The sequence below is a fragment of the Rhinoraja longicauda genome, chromosome 24 (genome assembly GCF_053455715.1).
Source record: "Rhinoraja longicauda isolate Sanriku21f chromosome 24, sRhiLon1.1, whole genome shotgun sequence".
Lineage (NCBI taxonomy): Eukaryota > Metazoa > Chordata > Chondrichthyes > Rajiformes > Arhynchobatidae > Rhinoraja > Rhinoraja longicauda.
Window position 1 is genome coordinate 29,489,419 of NC_135976.1, and position 24,168 is coordinate 29,513,586.

The 24,168-nt window shown below is 43.1% G+C and overlaps 1 protein-coding gene across 4 annotated transcripts in view; it reads right to left on the reverse strand.

The window, feature by feature from the left end:
* The window catches only part of LOC144605538 (transmembrane and coiled-coil domains protein 2-like), a 111,269-nt gene that overhangs the window by 7,352 nt on the left and 79,749 nt on the right, over positions 1-24,168 (reverse strand). For 3 of the 4 annotated variants that reach the window (XM_078420927.1, XM_078420926.1, XM_078420928.1), the window contains 2 exons: positions 13,129-13,474; positions 8,060-8,648 (listed from right to left, as the gene is read on the reverse strand). In XM_078420927.1, coding sequence (XP_078277053.1) covers positions 8,060-8,648; positions 13,129-13,474 — 935 coding nt within the window. Of the gene's footprint in view, positions 1-8,059; positions 8,649-13,128; positions 13,475-20,263; positions 20,304-24,168 lie in introns of those variants that run through there. The other variant, XM_078420929.1, reaches the window with a different exon arrangement.

Sequence of the window (24,168 nt, forward strand, 5' to 3'; positions counted from 1 at the left end):
GAATGAATGAATGAATGAATAAGTTTATTGGCCAAGTCTGCATTTACAAAGAATGTGCCTTGGTGCTCCGCTCACAAATGACAACATAAACATACAGTTAACAATTAAGAATAAAGCATAAACACATCAAAACAATAAGGATACACCATTACGGTCTAAACATGTGGGTGAAAATAAACCAGAGCAAAAAAGAGACTTCAGACTTTGGTTATTGAGTAGAACTATCATTTGTGGAAAAAAGCTGTTTTTATGTCTGGCTGTGGCTGCTTTGACAGTCCGGAGTCGCCTTCCAGAGGGAAGTGCTTCAAAGAGTTTGTGGCCAGGGTGAGAGGGGTCAGAGATGATCTTGCCCACTCGCTTCCAACCCTTGCAGTGTGCAGTTCGTCACAGGGGGGAAGGTTGCAGCCAACAACCTTCTCAGCTGTGCGAACGAGGTGGGTAAGAAGGGCAGAATGAGACAATAGAGAAAGGATAAATCGATAATGTTAGCAAGGGACGGAGCCTGCAAACATGAGAATACACTACTAATCTTTGTGCAGGGGTCAAAATAGCAGTAACAGCGTGTGACATGAATTCATGAAGTGTATAAGAAATGTTCACTGGAACCGGTGAGGCAACAGTGGGACAAAAAAAACCATGTGCTCTTCATTGAGAAATGGTTAATCGATAATCTGGCGATTGACGGATCTCGAGGGAAGAATGATCCAAAATTCTTTTTTTTCCCCTAAAATCCTAGTGATTTACATTAATCTGAAACATGGCTCTGAAAACTAAACTAAGCAGCTTAAGGTAGTATAAGATAAAGCAGGATTAGAAAGGGCATTGAGAGGCATGGCAGTAAACAAACAATGACTGGCATTTAAATAATAAATACAGCGTTTACAACATTTACATCTCTCTTTCATGCATAAAAACATCAGGAAATTTATAGCTAACGAGAAGTCCAAGGTAGTATTAGATCAGTGAGAAAGGCTTATTAAATTGCCAAAATCTCCAATAAGCCTGATCTCTGGAAAACATTTTAGATTTTAGGTAGGATGAAAAAATTGAAAAGGAAATGGAAACAAACATTAAAGATTGATAGTAGTACCTTCCATAGACATGTCAAAAGACAAAAAATAGCAAAAGTTAATGGGGGGCCTTCAACAGATGGAGAAAGGATGAATGAAATTGGGGAATAATTAAATTGTCAACAGCAAATGCTATCTCACTGGCTATACACTCTGCCCTGCACCATCTGGATAAATGGAACACATATGTCAAGCTGCTGTGCACCGACTACAACTCAGCATTCAACACAAGAGCCTCTGTACCTCCCTTTGTAACTGGATTCTTGTCTTTCTCATCAGCAGGTCTCAGTGAGAATCTTCCTCAAAGACCATCAAGACATGTGCACCTCAAGGTTATATCCCTAGCCCCCTGCTCGACTCTTTACAGCCACATCACGTACAACTAAGGATAGCTCCGACACCCATCTATAAATTCGCCAATGAAACCACAGCGGTTGGCTGAATTGCAGCTGGTGACGAGTCAGAGTACAAGAGAGACGGATCACTTGCTTGACGGGTTCCACAACATGACCTCTCGATTAATGTCAACAAGACCAAGGAACTAAGGCTTGGACTTCAGAAAGGGATAGTCGGTGACCATGTGCCAGTTATCACGGATGTGTTCAATGAATGGCCAATGCATGACAGAAATGAGGTGTTCACTTTTGTAGGAAAAAGGTAGAATATTTTATGCATGCTGAATGGAGATGAGAAAGAAACAGAGCAATAAGGGCTGCCCCTCACTCACTATGCCCATTGAACCCCCTTCCCCCCGACTGCTCATCCCTCTCCTCTTTGTGGTTCCCTTCTGCAACCACCCCTCTCTTACCTTCCTTTCCTATCAAATTCCAGAATGAACAGCTTTTTCTTCTCCAAAAATATAGAGTGCCCCTTTCACGCCAGGTCCTTTCTCGACCCGAAAGGTCACCCATTCCTTCTCTCCCGAGATGCTGCATGACCCGCTGAGTTACTCGAGCATTGTGTTGTCTACCTTATCCCTCTTGTCCTTCTCTAACAATTAGCTGTCTAAATAGTTTTCAAATATTGTAAGTGAACTTGCCTCTACCTTGTTCTTTGGCAACTTGTTCCAGATAACTATCATCCTCCATGTGAAAAACGTGTCTCTCAACAACTCCTTTAAATCTCTCCCCTCTCGGGGCACGGTGACGCTGTGGTAGAGTTGCTGCTTTACAGCGCCGGAGACCAGGGTTCGATCCCGACTGTGGGTGCTGTCTGTACAGAATTTGTACGTTCTCCCCGTGACGACGTGGGTTTTCACCAAGATCTTCGGTTTCCTCCCACACTCCAAAGACATACAGGTATGTAGGTAAATTAGCTTGGTAAATGTAAAAATTGTCCATAGTGTGTGTAGAATAGTGTTAATATGCGGGGATCGCTGGTGGGCCGAAGGGCCTGTTTCCATGCTGTATCACTAAACTAAAAAATTACTTTACACCCATATCTTCTGGTTCTCGATTTCCTGCACCAGGTGGGGTAAAGAAAACTATCGTCACCAACTCTGCCCCTCATAGCTTTATAAACCTCTATCGGGTCATCCCTCAACCAGGTAAGTTCCAGTGAGAATAAACCCAGTCTATCCAATCTCTCCTTACATCTACTGCCCTCTATTCCAGGCTACAACCAGGTCAATCTCTATTGCACTCTTTAATCCTCTAATCTGGCAACCGGAATTGTATGCAATACTCCATGTGCATTTGAACCAATATTTTGTACAGCTGCAAAATGTCCCAACATCTATATTCCAAGCATCAGCCAATGAAGGCAAACACATCAAATGCATTTTTCATCACCTGAGTGTGACCATTTTCAAAAAGCTATATTCTTGTACTCCATGGTAGAACAATGTTCCAAAATTGAGAGGAATAGATCAGGTAGATGCACAGAGTCTCTTGCCCAGAGTAGAGGAAACCAAGAAGCAGAAGACATAGGTTTAATGTGAGGGGGCGAAAGATTTCATACGAATCTGAGGGGTAACTTTTTCACACAAGGGTGATGGGTGTATTTGAACGAGCTGTCAGAGGAGGCAGTTGTGGCAGGTACAATGACAACATTTTTGAAATGTTTAATTTAAAATATTTAAACAATTCCATGATAAGACTGGTTTAGAGGGATATGGGCCAAAGGCAGGCAGGTGGGACTAGTACAGGTGGGACATGTTGGAATGTGTGGGCAAGTTGGACCAAAGGGCCTATTTCCATGCTGCAGTTCCTGCCATTTCCTCTACATGCTCTACAGGAGCTTGACTTCCCAAAGTGCTTTACCTCAGCTTTCCATCTGATTTTTATCCTTAACTGAAACCTTTGACAATATTCCTTGCTGATCACACCTTTCCCAACTTTGGACTCCCCCTTACACCTATCACTCATACCTCCTACATTCACATCCAAATCATTTATGTCACAAAGTCCAAGCACCAATCCCTGTGGTACGCCATTGGTAACAAACGTTCACTCAGAAAAGCATCCTTCTACCACTATCCATTGCCTCTGATAACCAAGCCAATTTTGGATTAATCTATGCAGCTTGCCTTGGATAACATGTGCCTAATTTTCTGGACAGCTTACCATACATGACTTTGCCAAATGCCATGCTGAAGGACACAGACAGGTGCCCAGCTTTTATCAACATCCTTAGTTACCTCTAAAAATTCCATCAAATTAAAATTCTCTGCACACACTCAGCCATGGTGTCATCTTTCCAAATGTCAATGAATCTTATCCCTGAGCATTTTCTCCAATAACTTCCCTACCATTGACCCAAGGCTAACCCCAGCCTGAAGTTATCTGGCTTATCCCTGCTATTCTTCTTAAGGAGCAATATTAGTTATCCTCCAAATCTTGTGGATCCTCACCTATAGCAGGTGAAGAAGCAAAACTATGAGGGGTCCCAACCATCTCCTCCCTTGCTTCCCACAGCATTCTTGGATAAATTTCATCCGGCCTTAGAGTACTAATCAGACTCCAGCTGTGGAACAGAATGGTTGGATTGATAAGACTTGTGGAAGATATGCATGAGACATCAAAATATTGTAACAGAAACAAAATGTGTCTTTCCATACCGATTAGAATCTACTGAAACTTAAAATCTTAGCCATGGAACAGCAAAAAGAAAGAAAACAAAACAAAATGTGGAAAGCAGGAGTGATTAAATGAAAGTGATCGAGTCGCAAGGGAAATTAAGCTGGGTGGAGGCAGTGACAGATTTAGAAATAAAGAATGGATGCTAATTGTTGGGAAAAAATAACATTTGAGTTTCATTTAGCGGGCACGTCCAAATAAAATATCTGTTAAATGATGGGGCCGGTGAAGTATTGTGTACTCAGTTGGCATGCATGCACATGGTTAGGTGGAGCACACTAAAACAGCTAAAGAAAATCACTTTGGCGTGACGGTATTGCTATAACCCATGTGAGCAGCACCACCATCAGCCATTTCAAGGTATAACAATTCTGACAACATCACAAAGTGCTGGAGTAACTCAGTGGGCCAGGCAGCATCACTGGAGAACTTGGATAGGTGATGGACAAGACTGTTTTTTGATTTTTGATTTAGAGATACAGCGCGGAAACAGGCCCTTCGGCCCACCGAGTCCGCGCCATCCAGCGATCCCCGCACATTAACACTTTCCTACACACACTAGGGACAATTTTTTACATTTACCCAGTCAATTAACCTACATACCTGTACGGCTTTGGAGTGTGGGAGGAAATCGAAGATCTCGGAGAAAACCCACGCAGGTCACGGGGAGAACGTACAAACTCCGTACAGACGGCGTCCGTAGTCAGGATCGAACCCGAGTCTCCGGCGCTGCATTCGATGTAAGGCAGCAACTCTACCGCTGCGCCACCGTGCCGCCCTGTTCTTCAGACCTGTAATGTCACCGAGCCATATTCTCCAGAGACGCTGCCTGACCAACTGAGTTCCTTGTGTCTACTCTGTAACAATACTGGCCACAAATCCCGAACCGGGGCCACAGTTTAAGAATAAGGGGTAGGCCATTTAGAACGGAAATGAGGAAAAACATTTTCACTCAGAGTTGAGGCTGTAGAACTCCCTGCCTCAGAAGGGAGTGGAGGTCAATTCCCTGGATGCTTTCAAGAGAGTTAGACAGAGCTCTTAATGATAGCGAAGTCAAGGGATATGGGGAGAATGCAGGAACAGGGTACTGATTGTGGATGATCAGCCATGATCAAGGTGAATGGCGGTGCTGGCTCGAAGGGCCGAATGGCCTACTCCTGCACCTATTGTCTTAATCACCCAGTTCCTCTTCCTGCACAGTGACTTTCTATAATCTCCCCTCTTCACCAAACACAGGTTACCCTTCCATATGGAGACAAAAGTTTTCAAATGCTGGAATCCTGAGCGATAAAATAATTGCTGGAGCAACTTAGCAAGCCAAGCAACATCTGTGGAGGGAAATGGAGAGATGACTTTCCAGGTTGGAACCCAGAACATTGCTGCCTGACCCGCGGAGTTACGCCAGCACTTTGTCTACAAGTCCGACTGACTCTGTACCCACCATCCTTACAGGCAGCAAGTTGCCGCTCACAAGCACTTCCCTCACATTTCAATAGACAATAGACAATAGGTGCAGGAGGAGGCCATTCGGCCCTTCGAGCCAGCACCGCCATTCAATGTGATCATGGCTGATCATTCTCAATCAGTACCCCGTTCCTGCTTTCTCCCCATACCCCCTGACTCCGCTATCCTTAAGAGCTCTATCTAACTCTCTCTTGAATGTATTCAGAGAATTGGCCTCCACTGCCCTCTGATGCAGAGAATTCCACAGATTCACAACTCTCTGACTGAAAAAGTTTTTCCTCATCTCTGTTCTAAATGGCCTACCCCTTATTCTTAAACTGTGGCCCCTGGTTCTGGACTCCCCCAACATTGGGAACATGTTTCCTGCCTCTAATGTGTCCAACCCCTTAATAATCTTATACGTTTCGATAAGATCCCCTCTTATCGTTCTAAATTCCAGTGTATACAAGCCTAGTCGCTCCAGTCTTTCAACATATGTCCCGCCATTCTGGGAATTAACCTAGTAAACCTACGCTGCACGCCCTCAATAGCAAGAATATCCTTCCTCAAATTTGGAGACCAAAACTACACACAGTACTCCAGGTGCGGTCTCACTAGGGCCCTGTACAACTGCAGGAGAACCTCTTTGCTCCTATACTCAACTCCTCTTGTTATGAAGGCCAACATTCCATTGGCTTTCTTCACTGCCTGCTGTACCTGCATGCTTCCTTTCAGTGACTGATGCACTAGGACACCCAGATCACGTTGTACGTCCCCTTTTCCTAACTTGACACCATTCAGACAATATTTCATGCCTTATACTCATCATTTCAAAGCTGCCCACCACTGTTCTCGAACCATCTACTAATGGCATTAATGGAGAAAAAATATCCCAATCTAAACCGATGATTTTGTAAACTCGACCTTTTTAAAATTAATTGAACACTGCAGCACTGAAACAGGCCTTCGGCCAACAAAATCTGACAGCACGGAGAAACAAGGTATGCGAGCTCATGTGACATGGCTGAGCTAAGGTTAGAATCTTATGCTTTCATCAATCTTTGGTTAACTTTTCTTCCACATCAATCCAACCAGAAAGATCAGAGCAGCAGCCAAGTCGAGAACAACACTGCCACCACATGGTACAATGTTTTATATGAACATGAAAGATTGCAAAATCTCCAAGGATTTTGTCCACTCTTCCTCTCACTTCACGAGGGTCTCAATCACAGGTCACCCTTCGAACTATCACCATGTTACAATAGTTTATATTCAGTGACCCCTTGAGAGCAAGGGCATTATTGCTGAATCTGATTCCTATCCATGTGATTCAGCAGAAGCCACTGGATCATAATCATGAGGGGAAGCCTTGGGTAAACTTTCTCCACTCTTACCTAAGGTTGTTTAAGCTAAATATAGCATCAATACAACCCATCAGAGAAGCACCCCAAGTAGCCCTGGTGCACCTGATAAACAAGGGTGCTAAATTGATTATGGAGTAAAAGGGGGTTTTCAAAACACAATCCATCATATGATCATACCAGAGAGATCATAGGGCCATCAAATTATCATCAGGCACAGTTATCGGCCAAAGTAAACTTGGAGCAAGTCTACCGATATCAAATTGAAGAACGTATCACAGGGTATATCATATACTAGCTAACAATGATGACCAGTAGTGAAAGGAAAGAGAATGAGCATAGTGAGATAGGTACTGTATCCTGCTTCATTTTGGAACAGAAATATAATTTCTTGTGTCAGTATAATGCTTGCTGATGCGAGTACAGGTCCACCACCAGCAACTTTACAGGTGTCACGGGTTATGGGGAGAAGGGAGGAAAATGGGGTTGAGAGGGAAAGATAGCTCAGCCATGATTGACTTGATGGGCCGAATGGCCTAATTCTGCTCCTATCACTTTTGCCCTTGTGAACTGATGGTCCGGCACCTCCTTTAACCTGGACGAAATCACGACAGCTCACTTAAAATTCCCTGAGCAGCCACAGATGGCATTGCGTGTGGTATGCGCTCTTTCGGGACATGTCCCTCCGTCCCAAAAGAATAAACTGTTAACATCTGCAGTTGTTGGTTGTGACCCCTTGGTTTTGTGCTATTCTTAGCTCATTTTGCTTACATTTAAACCTGGGTATGGGTTCTAAGCAAAGTCCAATTGACAGTCATGGTGTCAAGGATTAAGCACATTTAGTATTTGTTTTAAGTTTCTAGCAGTTCACGATGCTTTAGAAACAGTGAGGGGTATAATTAGTGGGTCAGAGGTATATTGTTGTATCATTATTATGTGACCTCTGTTGGCCCAGTAAAATGGATAATCTGGCAGGATCAGGAACAGGTGCCGTAAAACCGTGCTGGACCTATAGCATGAAAGGATAAGAAAGCTTTCTGGAACTGTCCAAATTATAACAACTCAAGAAGGTATCTATACAAAAATACTATAAAAGGCAGATAGATACCTGTATCGTTCTTCCTGCAAACACTGTGTCATATAGGCATAGTCTCTTTGTAGCTGTCCTTTCAAATCTTCCATAGCATCCTCTAAATGGGACTGACTTTCTTTAATTTCACGAAGTTCATCCAGGATAGTATCAAAATTGTTATGATGGCTGTCCAAAGTGTTTGATTTTGGACTGCCCATGCCTCCAGCTCCTGCCCCAGAGTTGCTGCCACCTGCAGAGCCAGAGGTTGCACTGGAACATTCATCCTCGCTTCCATACTTGGGGCTGGACACCAGTGTAGCACTGCCACTTAGTGTCCTGGTGGCCTCCTCCTGGTGTGACTCATCCAACGTGTCTTTGAAATGGGCGATGTTGTCAGCGCTGCCAAACTTGTTCCGTATCAGGCTGGCAAACTCCCTTGGTTTTGAGACGACGGCAGTGTGAGTGACCTGGGAAAGGCCAGACAAACCTCCCTTCACACCTTCCACCACGCCTCCACCAAATCCACTGATACCAGCTCTGACGTTGGCCCCCACGTCCTTGAGACCTTGCTGCATGTCCCGGAGAACATCCTTTGGCTGCCTCGAGAGGCCATTTTGTTCTATCTCTGCAAAAGTTCATTTTTTAATTTATATTAGTACAAAGCACCATTTACGATTAAAGTCTCTTTAATTGTCAAATTGAAATAAAAAATGTCTTGCTCTCCAACATATTGACAAGTATTGAAGAGAGTAGAAAGACATTTAGGCAATCTCTGCGCCCACCCATCTCACTCCAAATGGCGCTTCAAAGTTTAGATTAGCATCACAAAAAAAAGCTATTGACAAACATTCACAACTCCCCAAAATCAAAACACAGATATTTCATTTTAAATTTGTGCTAAACTGGTTGGACCATTCTCCAGATTTTTAAAGCAAGGTGAAGAATGACGACACACAAACATCTCATTGCATGAAAATTGAGACGTTACCCATTTACTGCAATTGATGGGGTAGCAAACATCTATCCATTCAATGAAGACACCAGAAATAGCAGATCACGAGGTCACAAGTGATAGGAACAGAATTAGGCCATTCAGCCCATCAAGTCTATACCACCATTCAATCATGGCTGATCTATCTCTTCCTCCCAACCCATTCTCCTGCTTTCTCCCCATAACCCCTGACACCCTTACTAATCAAGAATCTATCTATCAATGCCTTAAAAATATTGATTGATGCCCTCCACAGCCTTCTGTGGCAAAGAATTCCACAGATACTGGAATCTTACGCAGAAAACAAAGTGCTTGAGGAACTCATAACTCACACAGCTGTAGCTTCAAAACTAATGGAGTTGTTTTTGCTTCTGAATCAGTCTAAAGAAGGCTGCCAACTCAAAACACCATCTGTCCATTCCCCCCCATAGATACTGCTTGACCTGTTGGGTTCCACCAGCACAGTTTTTTGCTCTTCCATACACCCCCTTATTCAAGTAGTCATTTCGTATATATTCTCAGATCGTGAAAATATCTGGTTTCTTTAGCTGAAAACCGCTCACAGATACATGATGGTGGACAACAATCGATACCAAGGATGAATAGTAACTCGATCTGAAGTTGCTACCTTTAACTCAAATACCAGTTGTGGCATTCCAGCTGCTGTTTTAACCTGCATTCAGCGCAGACTGCAGTAAAGCTCGGCCCTTCTGCTCGGTGGCTTTTCTAGTGAAGGAGATATCCCAGTGAGGATGCAATCCCTTTTATTTTATTTTGATTCATGCAGTTTTAAATGACAGATTACTTGAACAATGATAAGCCAGTTCACGTTTAAAAAAGGAATTGAAGTAGTGAAATCCCCTACAATCTGATATTTTGTGTATCCAAAAGACAAATAGATTTCTAATCACTAAATGTTAAAGATGATCAGAGTCTCAGCAGTCACAAATATTTTGCAGTGTTACTTAATCCCTGGAGCTGGAGATCTACAAATCCAGACATGCATTGTTGCAAATGCTAACGGGCTACTGTAAGCTGTAATCAAAGCATCTTCTCATGTCTCTCTTCTCTCTCACTCGATAAAAGCAACATGATTCCCAAAGATGATCATTGGGGAAGAATTTTTTTTTAAGATTTTCATAGCCCCACATAGTGAAATCCCAACTTGCAGACTTCCACAATTATTCTGCAATTCCTCATTCCAGCAAAATGCCGTTTATTCTTCAGGAATATCAATTTTTTGTTGCTTTCTAATCCCGAATTGCATTTATTGTCTAATTTGAAATTCAGTATTACAGGAAATGTAAACAAAAGAATCTGGAATTAAAGTTTTTAAATTTCCCCAAAATTCCTAGTTTCAGTTTCCATTTCCCTTGGTAACATTTTACTCTGGGTAGGGAACGAAACGTAAATTTAATTCTCTTTATCTTCTGCTTTCGGTTTTCATAAAATTGTTGGTATCAGTGAAAACAAAACTAATGTCAAACACATGAATTGTGGGGCGGAACATTGCCGCAGCGGTAGAGTTGCTGCCTTACAGTGCTTGCAGAGCCGGAGACCCGGGTTCGATTCTGACTACTGGTGCTGCCTGTACGGAGTTTGCACCCCCCCCCCCCCTCCCGTGACCTGCATGGGTTTTCTCCGAGGTCTTCGGTTTCCTCCCTCACTCCAAAAACACACAGGTTTGTATGTTAATTGGCTTGGTATAAGTGTAAATTGTCCCACGTGTGCATAAGATGGTGTTAATATGCAGGGATCGCTGGTCAGTGCGAAGTCAGTGGGCTGAAGGGCCTGTTTCCACGTTGCATCTCTAAACTAAGCTAACCAAAATTAAGATGCTCCATTTCATTGAACTGAATTTCAATCTTTAAATCAGTTGGAAGTCCAGAAAACATTTTTTCCTATCATCTCATAATAAAAGCATAGTACAGATTTGGAAACAAAAAACATACATTGCAGAAGCTTTAAGATAACCATCTGATCTAGCAAAATGTCGTAGGTATGATTTCTGGATTACACCAAATTAGGTAAATTTGTATATGGTGAAGGGAGTGTTAACAAGGTGGAGGCAATTTAACTCATAGATTCCCATTCACAATTACCAAGTTGTAATCTTTTATGGAAACACTTTTAGAAAACATGACACAAGGATGGCATTAACTCACACTGAACGCACACCTCCAGATTCAGAGACAGTTTCTTCCCAGCTGTTATCAGGCATCTGAACCATCCTACCACAATCAGAGAGCAGTCCTGAACTACTATCTACCTCATGGGTGACTCCCGGACTATCCTTTTTGATTTGACTTTGCTGGGCTTACCTTACACTAAATGTGATTCCGCCATCATGTATCTATACACTGTAAATGGCTCGACTGTAATCATGTATTGTCTTTCCGCTGACTGGATAGCACACAAAAGATTTTCATTGTACCTCGGTACACATGTCAATAAACTAAACTAACTAATAAACTAAATTAACAAACTCAGTTTACTTAAGCCTTGGCCCATGGGATCTCCTGGTTTCCAAGCATTTTAATTCCCCTTTGCATTGTATATTAACTTTTCTGTCCTGGGCCTCCTCCACTGTCAGAGTGAGGCCACACGTAAATTGGATGAACAACATACTCGCATTTCGCATGGGCTGCTTACAACCCAGCGGTCAAAAATTGATTTCTCTCATTTTAATTCTCCTGCATTCACTCTACTCCCCTCTCTCCCCAGTTCCACTGTTCGCATCCTTGTATCTCTCGTTATCACATTTGTTATCCCCAGCCAACAATGGGCCATTATGGGCTCCACCCTTCCAGTGGTCATCTGTTGCCGGCCCTGTTTTGTTCCGCCCTTCTCCGTCTTTCAGTCTGAAGAAGGTTCCGACCCAAAATGTCACTTTTTCTTTTTCTCCCGATATGCCGTGTCTGATGCATCGAGTTACACCAGCATTTTGTGTCTATCTATGTTAGAAACACCATCCAAAGTTCACTATCCTGGCGAAGTAATCTAAATGTTGCCAAGTATACACCCTAATGAGTCACTACTTTAGGAAGAGGAAAAAACCACACAAAAAAAACTGGGTGAAATAAAGGCGGACACGCCTGGAGCACACTCAGCAGGTTCCAACAAGCCCTCATTAATTTTAGATTAAATATCTTTGGTATTTTGTTTTTGTTCTTATTGGGTTGAAATTATCTGAAAGAAACTGGAAAGTAAGTTACTGTCTGTTCTTCCTGTGAAAAGAACTGACATTCTTAATTTTTAATAATTTTGACCAGAAATCTGAAATGGTTCATTTCCAATCCCTTGCATGTTGAAAAAGAAATACACCAGTTATCTCAAGCTGATCCAAAATTATTGTAGAGATGAAGAACAAATGAAAATGCAAGTTTTTTCCAGACCCTCTGGAAGTAAGAATTTCATTGTTCTATCCGAGACATAGGACAATAAAACACTATTGATTTACGACTCCCTTGACAGACTTTATTTCCGACAAGAAAATAAGAAGCTTGTCAGACCATTGATTCACAGAGGATGAAACAGAACCAAAGACTGCATGGGTTGTATGCATTGAAGCTTTTAATTTAGTTCAGAGATTCAGCGCGGAAACAGGTCCTTCGGCACACCTGACCGGCGATCCCCATACACACTAGCAGTATCTAATACAATAGGAACAATTTACACGCAGTCACGGGGAGAATGTACAACCTCTAGATTTATTCACAAAATGCTGGAGTAACTCAGCAGGTCAGGCAGCATCTCAGGAGAGAAGGAATGGGTGACGTTTCGGGTCTCGACTCGAAACGTCACCCATTCCTTCTCTCCCGAGATGCTGCCTGACCTGCTGAGTTACTCCAGCATTTTGTGAATAAATCGATTTGTACCAGCATCTGCAGTTATTTTCTTATATGTACAACCTCTACACAGACAGCAACTGTAGTCACAATCGAACTTGGTTCTTTGGCACTGTAAGGCAGCAACTCGAATGCTGCGTTACCATGCCACCCTTAATTTTTGTGCTTTTTGAATATTCAGGCGAATCAACCTCAGGTCCACATGGTTAGGTCTGGTGCAGTAATCAGCGATCAATATCATAATACATAAATACTGTTAGCGTTACCTTTTAGCTTTCTGTGGTAGTGTTCTAGCTTCTTGTGCAACTGGGCTATGGTCTGTGCCGATTTCTGGTTCTTCTTCTCAAACACTTGTTTGATACGGGAGGCTTGCTGTTTGTCTGCATTGTTGGCCAACTTCAAGTACTCAGCCACATTATCGTCCCGTGCAGTCTGCTCAATTTTTATCTGCTCTGTGATTTTCAGGATCTTCTGATGAAGATGGTCAATAGCAGCTTTTGTCTTATGGGGATCTGGGATGCCATCGGGTACCTCAAGGCTGATGTTGGTGTCCGAGCCACCATAGCTTGTGTTTGCTGGCAGGCTGAGTGTACTTGCATCTCCCTTTTCAAGCTGCAATGAAAATTAAATAAGTAAGAGACATATTCTTCATTTCTTCCAAATTGTATTGTTCCTTGAAAATGCTGATGTAATTAAAGATATCAAGAGATAATCCGGTCAATAATATTATTCATTTATGACCTTAGCCTAAATCTGTTCTTATACCTATATGGATGTATTATCCAGATGGTGGTAAATCAATAGGCCCAACCAAACTCAATTTCATGCCATTTATTCTCATCAAAAATATTTGGAGCAAAACTAGTCTTCACAAGTGGCATAGAATGAACTTACAGCAACTTTACAGAAATGAACACCATTTCTCCTGTTTCTCCAACTAGCAATAGCAAAGACCAAATGTGTCAAATGGCCTATTTCTGTCTGAAAACATTGATTATTACAAATTCATATACTCCTACCTACCTCTCTTTTACCCATGGCATCTACATAGTCTAGTTTAGTTTTAGTTTAGAGATAAAGCGTGAAAACAAGCCCTTCGGCCCACCAAGTCTGTGCTGACCATGTTCACTCGGTACACTAGCACAATCGTACACACAAGGGACAATTTAACCAAAGTCAATTAACCCTGCAAACCTGTACGTCTTTGGAGTGTGGAAGGAAACCAGAACACCCGGAGATAACCCACGCGGTCGCAATCAACACCAGTCATCAGGGTCGAATAGTTTAACCTTAATTGATGTTCAATATTGACCATTCATGTGCCTCTTGGTCTTTTATCTATTTAAAAAATATATTTCTGATTTAACATTAGAACAGTGTCCATAGTTGAAGTATTTAATTGGTTTTAGTGATTTAGAACTTCCCACGCTATGAGAGATGCCATAGAAAGGCACATTGATTCTTAATTTCTAATCTTTTCTACTTCCTGGCCCAGCAACAGTTCAATTTAAAACATTTTGTTGTCAAATTATTTTAGCCCTTTTTCTTTCAAATCACTATCTGCCCAACACACATCAATGCCTCTGCCCTTCAACCGGGATCTCTCATGCAATCCAAAATTTTGCTTGCACCATCATTCACCCTAGTGCAACACAGTAGTGCAATGGTAGAGACCCAGGTTTGACCCTGGCTATGAATGCTGTCTGAACGGAGTTTGCACGTTCTCCTCGTGACCGCGAGAGTTTTCTCCAGGTGCTCTGATTTCCTCCCACATTCCAAAGACCTGCAGGTTAGTGGGTAAATTGTCTTCTGTAAAATTGTCCCTAGCGCATAGGCTGCAAGAAGAGTCTCGACCCGAAAGGTCACCTGTTCCTTCTCTCCTGCGATGCTGCCTGACCCGCTGAGTTACTCCAGCATTCTGCGTCTACCTTCGTGTAGGATGCAAAACTGGAAAAACACAGAGCTAGTGTATGGGTAATCATTCGCCGGCGCAGACTTGGTGGGCTGACGAGGCTGTTTCCACGCTGTATCTGTAAACTGAACTAAATTAAACTGTGCTTTCAGCAGGTTTTGACTTGAAGTCCACCAAATCTCTTCTGAATCTTTCACCAGTCCCTTTAAATCCTCCCAATGTCCTCAAGTGGTTCAATCTCTAAAATATCTGCGAGCATGTACCACTGAAGAACTTAAGGATGCTGTACAATGGTAAAGGTGATATGCAAATGCAAGTTCTTGTGCAGTGACCATGGATTCTTGATAAAGTATAGTAATTCTCAGGGACATTAAACATCTCAAGGATGTCGTTTATTCTTGTGAGAATTTTCTCTTTTTCTTGGGGATTATCTCTCTGGTGTATGTGACAGTGAATGCATTTGATTTTTAAATGCTCTCACATTTATTCATTTACAGCTGCTTCACAGCTGAGCAAAAGTCCTTTCCTACAGATGGGTTACTGTGTATTACAGCAACCTTTGATTAGAATCTAAAACTTTAAGATGAAATAATATGCAAATGGACTTGTGTAATACATAGCGCTGTAAGTAGCTTTCAACGAAAATATTTTTTATCTCTACAATGTGCAAAACCATAAATTGATGTCAGAAGAAATTCAACTATGCATTAGCATTGTTTAACCATGTATATTTTACACCAATGTATGAAAATTCAAAACATTTCATGGCAATAAAAAAGAGCTACAACTTCCACAATGCCAATCCTTTAACCACTGTGGAATATATTTAGAGTCATAGAGAGTGACGGGGTCATACAGAGTGGAATCAGGCCCTTCGTCCCAGCTTGCGCACACTGACCAACATGTCCCATCTACATTAGTCCCACCTGCCTGCGTTTGGCCCATATCCCTCTAAACCTGTCCTATCTAAATACCTGTCTAACTGTTTCTTAAAGATTGCGATAGTACCTGCCTCAACTACCTCCTCCGGCAGCTTGTGCCATATACCCACCACACTTTGTGTGAAAAAGTTTCCCCTAAGGTTCTTATTAAATTTCTTCCTCCCCCCCCCTCCCCACCCCCCCCACCCACCTTAAACCTATGTCCTCCAAGAATAATTTCAAACAGAATAAATTAACTTCCAATTTAAAACAAACCTCTAAGTGGTTCATGTTGCAGTGATCTAGCTGTAACGATTCAATAGTCTTGTGTGTCTAGGGCACATGCTGCCAGCCTCAAAAATCACACGTTACTCATTTCCATTTTCTTGGGAAAGCCTTGATACCATACCGTTTAAAGAGCCCTCAGATTAAAGCCAGTTTGAGCTAAGCTAAGGCAGTGATACAGTACTTAATAACTGGTCTGAGATGCCATGGGTTTGCTTGTAGGAAAAGATTGCCAGTGTTTTCTCTCCTATATGTCTTCAACTCCACTGCAATGGCACATAATCATGGCAGGTCCCATTCAAGGAGCTAATAGATGTTATGATCTAAACCTGCATATTGAGAAAGCACAGGTAGACAAAATGCTGGAGTAACCCGCGGGACAGGCAGCGTTTCTGGAATGAAGGAATGGGTGATGTTTTGGGTTGAGACCCTTCTTCACACCCATTCCTTTTCTCTAGAGATGCTGGCTGACCCGCTGAGTTACTCCAGCATTTTGTGTCTACCTTTGATTTAAACCAGCATGTGGAGTTCTTTCCTACACCGCGAGAAAGCACAGTTGAACAAAATGACAGAAGCTGCCAATGCCGCAAACTGGTGGCTCAGCATTAATGAACAGGAAACATGCTGCTGCTTTGTTAAGAAACTTCCCCCGATGTGCTGCAAATTTTGGTTTGCTCCTCCTCCTTCCTGCTAAGCAAATATTAGGAGAACTGGTGAAGATGACAGCACCCAGAGGAAGATAATATTTATAAGTTCATGAATCACTCTGATCTGTTGACCCAAGTACCTTGAGGGTGAAATAGAAGACCAGCTTGAAAGAGCAAGTGCACCATTTTCAGGTTTCCATAGAAGTGACTTTGGTTGATTTCTGCACCAGTGCAAGACTGTTACTAGACTGGCTTAGACTTGCATAGCACCTTTCATATCCCTTTCTGAATATCAGAGTAAAGTATTCCAAAGTATAGTCGATGCTGAAACTTAAGAATGGAGCCAAATTGTTTGAACACAGCTTCAGAAATGTGATCACCGTCAGCTACATTGTACATAGTATTATTTCAAAGATAAATCCTATGACACAAGGGACAACACCATTGCTCTTTATTCAATTGTTTCCAAGGATCTCTTAATATCTTTCTGAGGGAGCAGTCGTGGCCACAGCTCGGATCTCACCTGAACGAAACTGCCTCCAACACCACAATACTGAACGGGAACGTCAGCCTAGATTTTTGTACTCAAACCTAAGGTGTGGAACTTGAATCTTCTGTCTCAAGAGAAAAGGGAATTATGAACTGAGCCAAAGTAGACTCTTAACGTCCTGTCTGACATCCGTAAATCACAGTCTTTCCAGAGAGTCTATTGAGCAAGGATTTATCTAGTGGCACCATGGGTACTAATACCCTAAATATAACTGACAGCTTTAGAGAAGTCAGTAATAGTAAATTAATTCATACCAAATCGTGCAGTAGACTCGTTGGGCTAAATGACCTAACTCTGCTCCTATGACATATGAACTTATCAACTATGAACTAAATGAAATCAGTTCTGCCGAATTGAGGACGTTTTACCTTAATAATGAAAAGAGTAGAGCAAGTCCTGCAGGTTGATGATGTAAGTGGTGTATAAAGCTTCACAATAAAGACTCTCCCTTCATACTTTCAGCTGAAATCTCACCCCCGTTCGCAAGTTATATTTGTATCATAAGTTACCTTACCTAATAACAACCTTTCAATGAGCTGCTGCTTAATCGGAAAGATTTTGCTATGTTGGGGCAAATGCATCGACTGGGAAAGAATGCCATTGCAAACAAAATATCAATAGTAAGATTCTAACAGTTTAAATTGATTAAAATTAAAATCTCAGAAAACCTATAATATCAAAAAAAAATCTGCCCCATTTGCATTGATCTAATGCATCCAAGTCTAGATCGATTGTATTATTTTCTATTTGGCCAGTAATAGAGTTTGATGATGAATAATCCTGAAATCTTTCAAAACATATTTCATAACACTGCCCAAAATCAACAATGTTTTTGAAACAGCATAACCAGTCCATAAAAATTAACGAGGTTTTGCATCTAATAAAATAAATATGTTGTGAAGGGGAAAAGGAAGCTATTTTTAGTAGTAACTAGCACAAGTGTGCCCGTTGGGCCCGTCCTCGTAGGGTTTCCATTGTAACCTGGAGGGGAGTGGGGGGGAGGGAGGGAGGAGGGAAGTGTGGAGTGGGGAGGGGAGGGGGGAGGGGAGGGTGGGTAGGGGGGAAGGGGGGGAGGGAGATGGGAGGGAGGGGGGTAGGGGGGAGGGAGGGGGGTAGGGGGGAGGGAGGGGGGAGGGAGGGGGGAAGGGGGGAGGGAGGGAGGGAGGGAGGGGGACCTCCCCTTTTCCCAGTACCCCTCTTTCCCCGTTGGGCCCGTCCTCGTGGGGTTTCCATTGTAACCGGGAGGAGGGGAGGGAGGGAAGGGGGAGGGAGGGAGGAGGGAGGTGTGGAGGGAGGAGGGGAGGGGGAGGGAGGGGGGGAGGGGAGGAGTGTGGAAGGTGGGGGAGGGTGGAGAGAGATTGGAGGGAGGGGGTAGGGGGGGAGGGGGAGGGAGGGGGACCTCCCCTTTTCCCAGTACCCCTCTTTCCCCGTTGGGCCCGTCCTCGTAGGGTTTTCATTGTAACCGGGAGGAGGGGAGGGAGGGAAGGGGGAGGGAAGGGGGATGGAGGGAGGAGGGAGGTGTGGAGGGAGGAGGGGAGGGTGAGGGAGGGGGGAGAGGAGGGGGAGGGGAGGGGGAGGGGGGGAGGGGGAGAGAGAGGGGAGGGAGGGGGTAGGGGGAGGGGGAGGGATGTGGGAGGGAGGGGGTTGAAGGGGGGAGGGAGGGGGACCTCCCCTTTTCCCAGTACCCCTCTTTCCCCGTTGGGCCCGTCCCCGTAGGGTTTCCATTGTAACCGGAAGGGGTGGAGAGAGGGTGGAATGAGGTGGGACGGGGAGAGGGATGGAAGGGTGGAGGGAGGAGGGAGGGAGGGGGAGGGATGGAGGGAAGGAGGGATGGGGGGGAGTTAGGGGTGGAGGGGTGAGGGAGGTGGGGAGGGATGGGGAGGGAGTTGGGGAGGAGGGATTGGGGATGGAGGTTGGAAGGAGGGGGGAGGAAGGGGTTGAGTGGGGAAGGGGGACCTCCCCTTTTCCCAGTACCCCTCTTTCCCCCACCATCAAGCCCCCTCCGCAACGACCCCTGTTGTCCCTCTCCCAGTCCCCATTCTCAGACCCCCCCATTCTCTCTCTCCCCCAGACACACTCTAAATGCTTTTTTCGAAAGACCTGCCCCGGTGGCCCACGAGCATAGGGGCCCCATGCTGTTCTGTGTATGTTAAGTGACTCGCAATAACAATAAACGCTACTTTAAAACAAATAGTGCTTTTCTTGCAACATTCCCGGTGACTAAGTGCTTCTCACGGCGATATGTAAGCTCTCTCCGCGATATATAAGTGCTCTTCGCAACAATGTCACACAAGCTGAAGACCTTGAAAAAAAAGGTCAGAAATAAAAAAATGTAAATTTAAAACCTCTGTAAATAGTAGACACCCAATAGCAGCTGCTTGTCGATTGTGACGTCACACGCTGAATACCGCGGGGGGGGGGGAGGGGGGACAGCTCGAGCTCATCTCACAGGGGCATTGTGACATCACACGCTGAAGACCAATAAATCAGTTAAAAAATGAGATGTCTAAACTTTTAAAACCTCTGTAATTTAAAATATATACGACCAAATTAAATGAAAATATCACGGCCGGTTTTCCAGGAGATTGGCGATTCAGTCGGTACAAAAACCGTGGCGCGACGGATTACCGTTTTGCCGAAATCACTGATAGGTACAAACTAAAAACATGAAACATATATATTATTACCGTTTTGCCGAAATCACTGATAGGTACAAACTAAAAACATGAAACATATATATAAATATAACACAAGATCTGAGTTTTAATAGTATATAGATGTATGTAGAGTCATAGCAGAAGCAGGCCCTTTGGCCCACACCAACCAACATGCCCCATCTGCACTTGTCCCACCTGCCTGCATTTTGGCCCATATCCCTCTAAACCTGTCCTATCCATCTACCTGTCCAACTGTTTCTTAAACATTGCAAAACTAACTGCCACAGCTACCTCCTCCGGCAGCTCGTTCCATCCACCCACCATTGTGTGAAAAAGGTACCCCTCAGGTTCCTATTAAATATTTCCCCCCAACCCTTACCATAAATCTATGTCATCTGGTTCTCGATTCCCCAACAGACTGTCCGTCTACCTGATCGTTTCCTCTCGCAGTTTTGTACTCCTCCATAAGATCACCCCTCATCCTCTTGTGCTCCAAGGAATGGAATCCGAGCCTGCTTAACCTCTCCCTACAGCTCAGGCTCTCGAGTCCTGGAAACATCGTGTACTCTGCTAGTTCTGTACACTTCTAAATCCTCAGATTTGCTGTGGAAAACACATTAGTGAAGAATTAGTCGAGGAGAAAGGTTTACTGTATTTTGGTTTACTTACATTAAACTGGCCTCTCCACATGATGAAAAAACGTTAGCAGTGGTCACTCAGAAGCTCCTTGCTACAGGAGAGGCTGCAAAGTGGAATCTCAGTATACCTCAAGGGACACATGTCCATTAACCAACAACATGCAGTGCAATAACTTCACCGATTTGGCACTGAATCCAAACTCTACACCAATTCAGACTAGTCCCTTTGTCACATATGCACGAGCTTGTTGATGCATGCAGCAAGAAATGAGGTACAATAATAACTGCCCACTGCAAATGCACTGATAAAAACTACATGGCACAGCTAAAATGAGCTGGATTTCCCAATATTTACATCATGAATGTTTCAAGACTAATGGTTTGACAAATAGTGGTTGCATCAGAAATAGTTTCCTTTTCTATTCTGCTGAGTTTCAAATGCTTTTTAAAAAAATGTGCTGCTCTATGAAAACTGCAGTAATGAGACATACAGCAGACATATATAGCTTTTGAAGTATTCCTTTCACCAAGTTCCTTATTGTTGGCTTGGACACAGCTTTTCTTTGAATTCAAGTTATGAGGCAAGGCTTCGGATGGCTCACTTTACAATATCACTTTACATTACCATTGTGCTTTGTAAAGGGTGCTTGTCACTGTTATTGTGACATTGTGACAGAAAGCGAAGGATTCATTTGTCCCTCTCTGGTTTAGAAAGACTACCATGATTGGGTTAATGCAATCATTGCAAATACTGATCATTCTATAAATGTTCATTAAACGTTCAGGACTCTCGTTAGTGGTTTATATCTCTGTGAATAAAATCATGGAGTCAAATTGTTTTGAAGAGTACAACATATTCAAGAGATTTAAGAATACTTTGAACATACCTTTTGGTTTAAACTGTAGTTGCCAGAAAACTAAACACACATTTTGGAAATACTCAGCATGTGGGCAGCATTAAAGGAAAGAGGAACACAGCTAATGGTTTAATTGAAGACCATTCATGAGAACTGGAGGTGAGAAAAAAAGTGTTTAGTTGCAGGGACGGTGGGGAAGGGTGGATGGGGGGCGCGGGGGAGGGGGGGGATGTTATCCCTCAACAAATAATTAAGTTCCATGTCCTTTGAAAAAAACCGAAGTACTCAAGTAACTCGGTGCGTCAGGCAGTTTCTCTGGAGAACATGGATAGGTGATGTTTCAGGTCAGGACCCGTCTTGGTCTCACTAACCATTTATTAGGGGCGGCACGTTGGCGCAGCGGTAGAGTTGCTGCCTTACAGCGAATGCAGCGCCGGAGACTCAGGTTCGATCCTGACTACGGTTGCTGTCTGTACGGTGTTTGTACGTTCTCCCCATGACCTGCGTGGGTTTTCTCCGAGATCTTCGGTTTCCTCCCACACTCCAAAGACGTACAGGTATGTAGGTTAATTGACTGGGTAAATGTAAAAATTGTCCCTAGTGTGTGTAGGATAGTGTTAATGTGCGGGGATCGCTGGGCGGCGCGGACTCGGTGGGCCGAAGGGCCTGTTTCCGCACTGTATCTCTAAATCTAAATCTAAAATCTAAAAAAATTAGTAAAAAGAGATGCAAAAATTTATATTCACCTGCAGGTCCTCCCTGACTAATGCTCATAAGGCAATCATTTAGCAATTTGAATATGCTGCTTTGAACTGAGCTCCCACTGGGCAGAAGATGCCTGTAGTGATGAGTTGCCCCATGGGAATAAACAGTCCGAAGAAGCATTTTAAATCTCATTTCTTCATTCGGAGTAATAAAACTGACCAGATTCGCTGACCAATTGTGAATCTCTTAAGATTTTAAATGAAGGGGGTATTGAATTAATTCCCCTCACCTCCCACCATGACAAATTCATTGGAAACATACAAAATAAAACCAATCCAGTAAAATGCAGACAGCAGAGGTCACTGGTAATTATGGGTGTTGTTCAACTTGGGGATTCTGTCACCGTAGGAAAATTCACAAGAACGTGCAAACAAAATACTTTAGCAATTTGAGAACAGGACACTGTCACATGACAGTGAAGGAAAAAAGCCAGGAGATGGGACAACAGTTTACCGGAGCATTGGGCTGAGGGGACAGAAGTGATTTCAGAACAGGCCAGGACGGAGTTAATGCAGAGTGGGTTTAGGTAAAGTGGGATGCGGTAGACGGAGCTGACATTATGGCTTTCATGCTCGTATTGAAAAACCTGCACTAATTGCTGGAGAAAAGAGAAAGTTGTTGAAGAGATGGAAAAAAAACCCTGTATTTATTTTGCCTTCCCAGTCAAAGTGACAGCAGTGACCACATCTGACAGAAAGTAATGTTCTATCCAGTTCAGATCAATCTGACAATAGATGGTGAAATTAGATGAGAAACAACTTCAAGTTTGTGTCAGAGGGAGAAAGCAAGGTATTACTTGGGATATTGGGGGATTAAAAAAACAAATAAAAGGGATCAATTCAGCAGATTAGCTACACATTATGACAATCAAAAGAGCATCTGTAGAAATCAGCAGACATTGTACACGTGCAAAGAGGCCAACAAAAGACATGCTGCATGTTACTATTCTTTATAGCAAATCTAGGTCAATCCATGGAACAGAACAGTACAGCACAAGAACGGACCCTTCGGCTCACAATGTCTTTGCCGAACATGATGCCAAGACCGATGCTTAAATGTCTGCACATATCCATATACCTTAATTCCCTGCATATCTCAATTCAAATGTCTCTTAAACACCACTATCGTATCTGCCTCCACTACCATCCCTATCAGTGAATTACAGGCATTCACCGTCCTCTGTGTAAATAAAAAACTTACACCGCACTTCTTTCAACATTGCCCCTCTCATCTTAAAGCTATGACCTCTAATATTTGATGTTCCCATCCTGGGGAAAAGGGTTCTGGCCATCTACTATCTCTTTGCCTCTCATAATTTTCTATCAGGACTTCGCACAACCTCCAGCATTCCACAGAATATCCACTTCTTGCAAATACAAGTTCTTCAACATGGATATAAAACAAATGGACTTGCATTTAGTTTACACAAAACACATTACAACCATTTGTCTAGTTTTAGTGTAGCTACTAAAACACCCAACTGGCAATTGGCAAGAGTCAAGAGTAAAAAAACGGATAATATTCAATAAACTAATTTTTAACAATAGAAAAGACAAAGTACCAGAGGAACTCAGCGGGTCAGGCAGCATCCCTGGAGAACACGGAGGTGAGTTTTTGGATCGGGACTCTTCTTCAGACTGGATCCAAAGAAGGGTCCAAACCTAAAATGTCACTTATCCATGTTCTCCAGGAACGCTGCCTGACCCACTGAATACGCCGGCACTTAGCCTTTTTTTGTAAACCAAGCCCCTGCAATTCCTTGTTTTACCGTCCTTATTTTTAATGATGTTGAGGTTAATAGACAAATCTTCGCCAGAATGATCATGAGCATTCTTCTGCATTTTAAGGGATAGAGGTGGAGGGCAGAAGGGTGTTGGGTTCATCTTTCATCTGAAAGATTGCACTTCCTCCAATGTAGCACTTCCTCTGCACTTCAATGGAAGCCTCTGAAGTGAAAATTCAATTCATATGATAGTGTGCTATCATGTAGTTATGGCCATTATGGGAAGGTGCATATTCTAAATACCTGGTGATTTCCTCTGTAAACTAAAAAAAGTGATAGAAGTATTATGTTT